Source organism: Danio rerio, chromosome 1, assembly GCF_049306965.1.
Source record: "Danio rerio strain Tuebingen ecotype United States chromosome 1, GRCz12tu, whole genome shotgun sequence".
Classification (NCBI taxonomy): domain Eukaryota; kingdom Metazoa; phylum Chordata; class Actinopteri; order Cypriniformes; family Danionidae; genus Danio; species Danio rerio.
The window spans coordinates 55,792,188-55,804,113 of NC_133176.1; the positions used below are offsets into that span (position 1 = coordinate 55,792,188).

Genomic DNA, 11,926 nt, shown 5'->3' on the forward strand with positions numbered 1-11,926 from the left:
AATGCCGTCTGGTTTGGAAAGGAATTAAACCAGGGGCATTCTTGCTGTGAGGCAACAGCGCTAATCGCTGGCCACCGTGACGCCCGCTTGAAAGGAGGGAAAGTAGGGTTGGGTGGGGGGGTTTCTTCAAGACGAAGGTGCTTTAACCAAGTCTCTTTAACCTCCATGGCAAATCCGGTAGGAGATGAACTTGGCATTGGGCTTCACCTTGAGATCACAAAGTCTCTGCTGAGGATGAACTGTTTGGCCATTTAAGACTAGACTCAAGCTCCCTAGGCCAGCATTTTGCAGCATTTGCTCAATGGTATAAGTGGTGTGCACAACCACAGGAATCAGGTTTCCAACTCCGCCATTATTGATGAATACAGTGAAGATTTCGGGAATTAGAGAAACAGCTGTTTGAACCTGGAGGACGGTGTGGCTGGTGTTTTCCAGAAGCTCATGGTAGTGAACAGATACCGTGTTTTGAGGGCCTCTCCTCACACGTCGAGTGGTCACACGTGCTTGGGTCTGAAGATGAGTTGGGGAGAGAAAGAATTTTGAGTTTATTGCCATATCAGCCTTTTCTGGCTATTTAATGCCGAAAAAAATAATAATTTGCAAACGTTTTACAATAACTTATTATTATTATTAATGATTTCTTTAACATTTTTACATTTTACAAACAACATAGAAAATATAGAAAATAATAATAAATGTTAAAATAATGAAATTTTTTTTTTTTTTATTAAATAATACCCAGTTACACAACTAAATGCTGGGCAGATGTTTACATTTTTGCAACAATCTTAATGTTACAATTCAAGTGATGAAAGATTACAAATTTATGTATTTTATTGTCAAGAGCTAGCAAAGGTGATCAGTCTAGATTCAGATAGAAAGTTTTAACGTAAAAAAAAAAAGGGCTTCCAAATTTTAACGAATGTTCTGTCTTTGAAGGGAGTATCTAATCTTCTCTAGCTTGAATATACGAAACATCTTTCAGCCACCGCACATGTGAGGGTGGCCTGGGGCTCTTCCAGTTTAATAAAACATTTTTTTATTATTTATAAAGTTGATAAATAATGCGCATAATAAAATAAAAACTATTCATTTTTTTATACTATTTTTGGAAAAAATTTTTCCAATATATATTTTCACAAAATTTACATTTAAAAATAACTTCTTTGAAGTCTCTCCAGATAAAAATTGTCTTGATAACTCTAGAAATAGGTCATTGCTATTATGTATGATATTACAATCTTGACCAGCACAGATCAAGCAGTGTTTGTATAGTTTCTGACACACTGCCAACGTTTACGTGTTGGATTTCAAAACCTTTAGCATTGAGCCTGAAAATAAACTTAGATATTTATGAGGAACAGAATCTTAAAGTTGTTTAATGTTGTTTAATCTAAGCAAAATATCATGACCAATGTTAAATGAGTTTCTCCACTGAAATGCATTTCAAATAATCTTACCAGTCAGACTAATATCCTTTGCCAACTAAACCCTGACATTCAACTATAAATAGTGAAGGCGGAAAGTATTTTATAAAGAAGCACAGTAGAAACATACCGATCACGTCACCTCAGTGTTCAAAAATCAACAGAGACTGATAATGAAAGCATTTCAGAGTATAATAAATATTGTCACATAAAACTTTACAAAGCAATTGGAAAATCCCCTGGATGTGTGCCAATTTTGAAAATGAAACCTCTTCTACTAAAAAAAACTAATTAATTGAGAACAAAAATAGTTCTTTAACATATAAGAATTATAAATTAAACAGTTTTATATGATTTAGGAAATGCATTTTCAGATATATTTCTTAAAAAGATGACCGGAAACGGGTTACACCAACACACATTTATTTGCGTTTAAACTTGCTGTACAGACATTAGATCAGACTCGAGTTTCTCAGTGTGTTGCTTTATCCCAATGGTTGACATAATCTGGTCTACTTTGAGTCACAGATCAAAGATGATGAGCCCTCCATATTGAATTGATCCACAAAAGATTTCAGCATGTCGATGTTTGAGGAGATTTTCACACATCTGTAGAGAGACATTCTCTAGGAGCTGCTGGTGGTTTTCTCTGTGCTCTTCTTGACTTTAGGGGGTGTTTTCTGCACCATGGAGAGCGTGTCTCTTTTCTCAATCTTCCTCAGCTGTTTCTTCTTCATCCTCTTGATCTTTGCTGTATTTTTAATCTGATATAGACAAAACAGGAGAGAGTTAGGAAGATAAAGAAACATGTGGCAGCGTTAAGCTGCGGTCACACTGCACTTTTAGCCCCATAGATCTTCATTCATACATATGCGAATGCGACAGACAGAAATCGCAAGCTTGTGCGACAAGTTTCGCAGTTCGCAGCATTGGAAAGTACAAGCTTGGTGAACTGTGAGCTGTGAAATCACACCCCGTGTTTGCGCCAGATCAATCGATATCAAAACATGACCAGAATATTTTACAGAAATGTAAAATATAGACCAATCACTCGCTTCTATAAATGTCTAATCATCTTGTTTAATCCTGCCCCCTTCACAGTATAGTGCTCAAACTCTAGTGACTGCGGCTTACGAAACATGTACAGTTTCCTTCTATTAATAGACGAAATAAGATTTCTTTAAAGTCAGTAATAAAGTTTAAAAAAGTGCTAATAATTATGTCGGGTTGACAATAGAGCTGTGGGATATGGGCAAAAGAAACCACCGTAATTTTATTGACAATTTGCAACTTCGATTTTACTCACGATTTTGTCACAGACTGACTGAATCTGTGTTTACAGCGTGAATCTGAAACATTTCAAAAGAAAAACAATTATAACTTTATCAAAGACCTGTAATGTGTCTCGAAAACAGACCTATGGTAAAACAAGTGTGTGTGTGTGTGTGAGCGCGCAAGTAAGGCTTTGATGTTCTGCTTGACCAAATATCAGAAGTAGTTGCGTTTATATAAACAGATTTGTTTTGTCACGTATAGATCATAAACGTCGTTGTGACACTGCTGTGAAATAAGACGTTCACAAATCACATCTTTTGCGCGCACAAGTCCATTATATCTAATGGAGGTGCGTGGATTGCGTGCACATATTATCCCTTTTCACACAGTGATATTGGTAAATATCCGGAAAATTTCCAGAACAACTTTACTGGTAAATTAAGAAAGCGCTGTTCACACAGACACGGACGTTACAGAATTTTTCCAGAAAAGACGGTTTACACATCCATTCCAAAATACCGGTAAATTCTGACATCATTAACCAGAAATAAACAGCTGCGCTTGTATTTGTAAACATTTGACTACATTACATATTCTGTGGATGGATCAGTATTGTGAACAACTTCGATGAAAACATATGGAGGAACACTTTGGCATGTCGAGATGTACTTATGTGTGTGAGCTGGCGCTCACTGGCTCCTTTACGTGCACACATGTCAGAGCTTAAAGGTAAACAAACAACGGCTTATCATAAGCATTTTACCGATATTATTTATACATTTGGCTTTAAGAATGAACAGAAACGTTATCTGACTAACATCAAGCAGCTAAATGCGTCTGGAAAATATTGAAAGGCTTTTAATTTCATAAACTGCACTTACGTGAATGAGCCTAAGTGTTCTGATTGGCTAAAGTAGACGTCTTACGTCAGCACGTTCTAGACGTGTACGCGCTCTTTCCGGCAATCTTCCTTCTGCGTTCAGATCAGAGCAGCATTCCCGCAAATTACCGGTAATGTTACAACTTCTTTTTTCTGGAAAATTGCTGGAACAAATTTACCGGTATTTTCTAAAAGGGCCTGTTCACACATACAGACCTTTCTGGAAAATTGCTGGTAATTTTCCGGAAAGGTCTGTATGTGTGAAAGTGGCTATTGAGAACGGCACATGCGCGTATGCCTGGTGTGCATGTCATCTCCTGAGAAAATGGTTGATGGTTCCCACAAAGCATGTTAAAAATGTTGAAGGAGGAGATGCGCTGACACTTTCCACTCGCTTCTGGCGCAATATACTGACTTACAAATTGTTCTGCCATACATCGGCCTTCCTGTTTCTAAAGTAACTTAACCCCACACCACAGTTGACTTTTTTTTGTCACTAAGTCCTCCCGTGCTGAACGCATTATCCCTGTATATGCAGGCTATTCAGTCTCCTGTTCTTGCGCCGTTTAGGTGAGCTGTGTTATGATTGGTTCAAATACCATTCTGCAGGAAAATTGTGCTGTCAGGTGATTTAGAAATGTCTAAATTGCAATTTCGATCCAATTTTAATGAATCACACAGCCCTAGTTGACCATTCCAAAGTATGGATTCATTTTGACAGGGTAAGATATAAGTCCAAAATGAATGACAATAATACTCACAAAACATTTTAAAACTTTTTTTGTTTGCACCAAAACAGCTTTTATGCCAACATGACCTGACTTCTCTATGTCGAATTTTTTATTTAGATTATACTTCTGCAGTTTGTGTCATATTTGTTAATTTATTGGCTTAGTTAATAAGGTTAAAAAAGTTAAAAAAGGTGTTTTATATTTGTTCTTGCATTGTATATTAATAAGTTGTGATGTATGCAAATGTGTTGTATTTTGTGATTTTGATTATTTAATTACTTAAATGTCTTTACATTCTTTTCCTCAGACACGTTCATAGCATGAACTTAAGCAACTTTCACTTTAAATCAGTTTTAATCCTTAATTTAGATTCTAAATGTTTTATTATTGTGGTTTAGTACACCTGGAATGCAGAACACTGTTTTTAATAACTTTATTGCTATTAAAAAAGTTAATATTGTAAAAATGCAATCAGTCGACTAATGACTTAAATAAACAGAGATTAATCGACTTTGAGTATTTTAACTTGAGGTCAGCCTGAGAAACAATAAAAATCTGAAGATAAAAAGCCATTCTGCATTTACCACTTGCACAATCTCTGCTTTTCTCTCATTTTCTGCTCGTCTTTTCAGATGCTCTTCTCTCCTCTTCTTCTTTTCCTGCAAAAATAGGTAAATAGGTTAAAAAAAGGTTAATACATTAATGAAAAGCACGTGATTTCAGATAATAATTACCCATTTTAAACTGAAAGTTAATCACATTTTTCGGGAAAAACCTTTTGGCATTCTTTACAGGTCACAAGCTTTCTGTTTCTTACTGCTTATATAACGCATCAATTAAAAGAAATGGACACTAATATTTAGCAGAAACACATTACATTTAAAAAATAGTGACAATAGAGGCATCTGTTCTATATAACAAAAGTTTTCTCTCAAATAAATGCAATAATTTTAAACTTTAAATCGATCCTAACATCTAAAAACATTAAGCAGCACAATTGTTTTTAACATTAATAATAATAGTAATATTATAAAATGTGTTAAAAAGCACCAAATCAGCATGTGTGAGTGATTCCTGGAAGATTATGAGACACTGGAGAATAATGATGCACAAAATTCAGCATTAAATCACAGGAATAAATGACTATATTAGGAAAAAAACATATATTATTTTAAATTCTAATATTTTTTTCACAATATTTTAGTTTTACTGTACTTTTTTAAAAGCTGTGCAAAGGCTATTTCTGAACAATATTGTATGTAACAAGAAGACATTAGTTCCCTGCTATGTGATACCAAATGCTTTCCCCCAAAACAAGCAAGGAAACCCTTAGACACGAGAGTGTTGGACAACATTAATTTCAGTAAACAAGTCATGGCAGAATCTGACCTCTTTCTCTCTGGCCTGCTCATCTTTCAGCTGTTGGTGGTACAGCTTGACCTGCTGCTTTTCTCTCTTGGCCTCCATCTTCTTCTCCCATGATGTGCACAGAGGTTTGTCTCGCAACAGAGCGGAGAACCTATAAAACAAATAAGACATAGTAAATGCTAGGGCTGCCAATATATCACTTTAGCATTGATATCGCAATGTACGCATCGACAACAGACATATTGCAAAGATCTGCAATGTTGAATTGGAATTATATTTGACCAGGAGCCAGAGTTCAGAAAAAGGCCATAATGGAGCAAATGTTCATCATTTACATGTTTTAAGGTCTGTGACTGTATGAGTATATCAAGAGAGTTTAAAACATTCAGGCACAAGGGACTATACCATTTGAAACATTAATAAAAAATATTTGTATTGAATTATTTATACAATGAAAATGCGATGTAGAGCAATTTTACATTTGATTATTCAATTTCTGTCCCTGAATTCTTCTCAAATAGAGCGACTCAAGTCATTTGGTGAAAATATATTCTTATTCCAAAATAAATAGCAGAAAAACAAAATACTGCAATGTCATGCAGCCCTGGTATATAGACAAAACAGAGCAGGTAAGTGAACCTTAAAGTGGGGAACTTACTATTATGGCCCGTTTCGTACCGTATGGTACAATATGGTTCGGTACAGTTTTATGGCCGTTTCCACTGTCAAAAGGTACCTAAAAGTGCACCGTACCACTTTTTGGGCATCCTTTGCAAAGGGTACATAGCACGACAAAAAGGTACCAAAGGCGGAGCTAGACGCGCAGCTGAACGCAAAAAGATACGTCACTCGCTCATGTAAAAGTGCAATGTTTAACTATTATTAACACCTTTTGGACTACTATGAACTCAGAATGAGGGAATTACTTTCTAACAGAGGTTACACGTGCTGGTGAAGCTCAAAGCCTGATTTATACTTCTGCGTCAGTTGACCGGCATAACCAACGGCGCATGCAACGCACGTGGCTGTGCATTTATACTTCTGCGCGCTGTCTCTGTCGGTCTGCATTAACACTTCCGAAACGCTAGTTGGCAGTGAGGTGTAAATGTTCCTCTGTGTCGAGTTTCTTCGCTACTTTTTTTGCTTTTCCTGAACACTTCCGGGATGTACAAGGGGCTCAAACTCGCTCACTTTGAGGCAGGAACCGGCGGACGTGCAACAACTTTAACTATGAGGTAAACACAAAACAAAACTTTCCATCCGGAGCTCCTTCACGGGACTCCACACATGTAAACAATCGCTCGCGCGGCTCTCAGTCCCGCCCAGACTCGTCAGCGCTACCAAACCGACCAATCACAGAGCTTACGCTACGCGTCGTTGCGACGTGTAGTTACATTTTTTGAGAGGTGCACGTCAGTGACGGCGATGGCCACGGCGAAGGGCTATGCGTCAGCGCCGTAGCATACGCCGGTGTTTGACGCAGAAGTATAAATCAGCCTTAAAGATGCAAATGAGAGGTTTGCACTGACTGTGGGCTATGTTGCGAATGTTTTGAACCCAAATAAGGACTAAATGACTGCTGTGTGAAGATTTTCTGTAATTGCTAACATAATGTAAGGGTCTGTATGTGTTCATATATGTTGCATTTATTTATTTATTTTATATAATTGCAGACATTACAGTAGGCTATTTTACACTACAGCCTGATTATATCTGCATAGATAATCAAATCATGTTCATAGAAAGGTTAGTAATGAACATTTATACAGAAGTACTTATGTGTATAAAGCATCTGTTTTGTGAGAAATGCTTTTCATATGATATGTGAACAACCTATAACATCGATTTAAACTTTGTCCTAAAACATGCACACCAAAAAGAGTTCAATTGGTTGCATTTTAGCAGTGGAACCGCAAGCCTGATAAAGGTGACCTGTGCCAACGCCATTAAACTGTTTAATGATGTTTGATCTAAATGAATAAGATCATCAGCCAAAATACAGACTGATATATGACAACACAGGATTATATCAATGATACAGAACAAAAGGCCTATCCCTGGTTCTTAGGAAAACCACTGGCTAAAAAAAGCCAACATTCGACATTCTCCATTGCTTTGCCAACTTTCTTTATATAAACATTTCCGCCTAGACTGTAAAAAAACTAAATTATATAATCAATTAGTCACGACAACATAGTTTTTTAGCTATGTACAAGTTAATCTTGTTCCAACTTCATTTTATAAGTCACGCAAGCTGCTTTAAGTCAGTTTAATTTAAGTTCAAATGACTCAAAGTTAATTTAATTCAGCTTAAATATGGAAAGTAACCAGTATTGTTTTTGACAGTGGAGGTCAGCAAAACAATTCAGGGATGTCTTCTTTTAGGTTTAAATAGAATTGTAAAAAAAAAAAAAAACTAAGAAAAACTTTAACTAAGAAATTTATTAAATAACAGAGAACATTTCCAGAAAATTATCTTTTGGTCATCAAAATTAAACAAAGGCTTAATAAATTGGAACCATATGGGTGCAAGTTTAAGTGTTTGATGTGATGTGCACAAACCAAATGGGACTGAAATGGGATTGGGGAAAAGTTGGCTTAATATTCACACATTCTGACTTTTTCCTTAACCTAATTTCAGCAATGTAGTCTTCGCAAATTCTAAATTGTCCTGGCTAAAATGAGAATCATGATTTTTTTATTATTTTTTTGCTTAAAATTAAGATAACGATTTTCTCACGATTCAGTAGATGTAAAATAAAGGGTAATATGGGTAGGCCGTTATTACTGCTTCTTCTCAAACATATGGTAAATAAACAATTATAATATTAGGCCTATGTGTAGCTCTACTGTTGGTTAAAATGCTATATTTTGTATAGACTTGGATTGGTGGACTTAGGATTTAAAGTTGTCCTGTTTGTTAATTCCCAGTAAAGTGAAGACATCAGAATACAACTATTCATAATTCTTAAGTTGAACTATTATGTTTGAGACATGTGCTTGTCATTGACAACATCATTTCAACATTTTTTCAGTGGTAAAATGAAACATTTGTCATTATCAGATTCCCTTTTGCATTATATTCATCTTTATATAGACTAGAGCAGTGTACTGACATTGTAAACATTTATTTTCATGCACAACACTTTGTGTTGACTATGAAAGAAAAAACATGCTTGTCATAATCATAACTCTAAAACGTGATATGATCATAAATGATGTGCTCGCTTTTGCTTTTCACTGTTGAGTACGCTCACGTCATGGCTGCTGTCATTTTGAGATCAGTGTTGTGATTATTATTATTAATAAAATATTTAAATGTTCAGGCAGCCTTTACCTCAACAAACTGAACGTTATTTACAACTTTATCAACCATTATTCACAGCCTATGCAGGTTCTGTTCACTCAAGTAGAAGTGAATGGCGGGAACGCGCGCATCCTCTTGGTAGTAAACAAACAGTGCGCTATCTCATGTGTGATTTTATGGCCGTAAATACATCATTACATGAAGACAAAAATGACATATTGGGTGAATTATACCAAAATACAGAATGTGACACTATTAACCCCATTTAGAGGTGTCCATGTTGCTGAGCAACGTATGTGAAACAACGTGAAGTCTTGTGCAACCGCATATACGCTTCTATCCTGGACTTGAAAATATAATTGGCTGTATCGTAACTGGCTGATTCGTGTGTAGGGGAGAATCGAGACCTTTTTTCGATTAATCGTGCATCCCTAATTAGCAGCCAATGGCTATTAAAGTACAACATTGTTTACAGTCAAATAAATAGTGCTAATGTTGTTTTGAAGTCATACTTGCACGTGATTTCAGACCAAACAAAAAAGGGACTGTGTCACAAGTTGTCACTGTTCAAAAATGAACAAATGTGCAAATATAAAAACCAACTTTACCTCAATCTAAAAGGGAACCATATGGATTGAGGTAAAGTTGGTTTTATATTTGCACATTCATTCAATGACAACTTGTGACATGCTATGCTAGGACATCCCAATATTGTTTACCACACTCTTTGAATATTTGGTCTGAAATTACATGCAAGTATGACTTGAAAACAACATTAGCATTATTTAATTTTGTACTTTGATAGTCGTTGGCTGCTAATGTGATGTCACTATTTAGAATTTGCAAAATTGCAAAGACTACTGAAATTACATTATTAAGAAGAAAGTCTGAATGAGCTAATATTAAGCCAACTTTACCTCAATAATGAATGTTAAGTGCTTGCTGGGATGTAAACAAACCATTATCTGACCAATTGAGATAAAGTTGGTTTTATTTTTGCGAATTCTGACTTACTCCTTAAAATTACACATTCAGAAAAGTAGTCTTTGCCATTTCTAATTCAATTCAGCTTTATTTGTATAGCGCTTTTACAATGTAGATTGTGTCAAAGCAGCTTCACATAAATGGTCAATGGTCATATTATAAGACAAAGACTATGAAAGTACAAAGTGTTCAGTCAAATAAATAATGCTACTGTTGATTTGAAGCCAACATGTGATTTCAGACCCAATGGTACCATGGTAAACAATATAATGAGTACATCACAAGTTGACACTGAATGAACGTGGGAATATAAAACCAACTTCAACCCATTACATGGTTTCAGTTATAAATGTTTTGTTGTCATTTCATTCATACTGGTTTATTAGTACAGTTTGCTTTAACATTTTATTTATAACTAGAAACTATTCACATGTTACATTGGTATTTTTATTCAGTGAAATTAACTGTATTGTTTACTATTAATACAAACTGTAGTAAAATAAACATGGTGACCATATAAATTACCTTTGCTTCTTTCTGTCCTTCCACACTCTTCCAGATTTGGGTTTTCCCAGAGGAACCACGTTGCTTTTCTTCTCACTGGACTCAGAGTGAGTCCTCTTTTTGGCCTTGTTCGCTTTCTCTGGGTTAACTGGACCACTGGATCCTATATTTTTGTTATTTGCGACATTTTCTTTCTCGCTGGTCTGATCTGAAGCGATTAAAAGTGCATTATCTGATACTGCAGACTCCTGACTTGCTTCTGCTGCTGCAGCTGTATTTACATCTGGACACGCGGCTTCAGTCAATGAACTGCTCTGGTCAGTTTTAGCATCTTCTGTAGGTTCCTCATGGATGTCTATCGCTTCTTCTGGGACTACTGACTTTCTGGTCCTGCGGACGGGGGCTTTGGCCGCGGGTGTCCGTATTCTGCGACCGCTCCGTGTGCGACTCACAACCGGAGAATCCACTTCATTATCGGATCCTTCTAGATTCGCAGCATCGCCTCCGTCTGATTCTTTACATGTGGACATCTTTGGGGTCGTGTCAACGTAGAAATATATGAACTAATACAATCCTTACATGTGCGGAAACACACGTGTATCTCTCCAGTGCTTCCTAGAGAGTCGAAGAAAGGACAAGAGTCCAACAGAGAGTCGACATCATCATCTAGTGGTTGGGAGAGTAACTAGTCATGGATGTTTGAATCATTTCTCGCGAGTCGATTAATGAATCGATTCAAAGATTCAAGACTAGTGATTACAATGTATGATGATCTATCTAGTCTTCTTTATCCCTATCTCTCCACTTTTTACTAACATTTAATTTTAAATGTTGTAAAATCCCTATTAAGACGTCCAATTTTTATAAACACGCCTTAAAACACATGGAGACTTATAAGCATAACTTTCCCCCTCACTCATTTATTATTTGAAACATTCATTTTTTTTTCGGCTTAGTCCCTTTATTAATCTGGGGTCGCCACTGTGAAATGAACCACCAACTTATACAGCATATGTTTTACGCAGCAGATGTCCTTCCAGCTGCAACCCATCACTGGGAAACATCCATACACACTCATTCACACACATTCAAGACGGACAATTTAGCTTACCCAATTCACCTGTACAGCATGTCTTTGGACATGTGGGGGAAATCGGAGCACAGAAAATAAACCCATGCCAACACGGGGAGAACATGCAAACTCCACACAGAAATGCCAATTGACCCAGCTGAGGCTCGAACCAGCGACCTTCTTTTACTCATGGCGAATTTAAAGTAATACAGTTTGGTTTTGGTGACCCTTTATAAGAAAAGGTTTGGGCACCCCTGGTCTAGTTGTTGGATTCAATTTGTGAATGACTTATTCAGATCGACTCTTTGAACTAGTTCATTTGCTTCAAGACTCGACTCTAAAGAATGATTCTTAGCTTTAGCAGCAACCAAAACAAAT

At 36.4% G+C, this 11,926-nt stretch overlaps 1 protein-coding gene across 2 annotated transcripts; it reads right to left on the reverse strand.

The window, feature by feature from the left end:
* Nucleotides 1–1,833: 1,833 nt before the first annotated feature.
* On the reverse strand, nt 1,834–11,146 carry ccdc86 (coiled-coil domain containing 86). Of its 2 annotated transcripts, NM_001145359.1 has the most exons (4): nt 10,498–11,146; nt 5,703–5,832; nt 4,898–4,972; nt 1,834–2,191 (listed from the first exon to the last, which is right to left on the reverse strand). In NM_001145359.1, the coding sequence occupies exons 1-4, from the start codon at nt 11,004–11,006 to the stop codon at nt 2,054–2,056; spliced, it is 852 nt and encodes a 283-aa protein (NP_001138831.1). In that variant the 5' UTR covers nt 11,007–11,146; the 3' UTR covers nt 1,834–2,053. The 2 variants fall into 2 exon arrangements, 1 of the variants encoding a protein (NP_001138831.1); XR_012401469.1 differs by lacking the exons at nt 1,834–2,191; nt 4,898–4,972; nt 5,703–5,832 and adding an exon at nt 6,550–6,637 and having other exon boundaries at nt 7,178–11,105.
* Nucleotides 11,147–11,926: the final 780 nt, after the last annotated feature.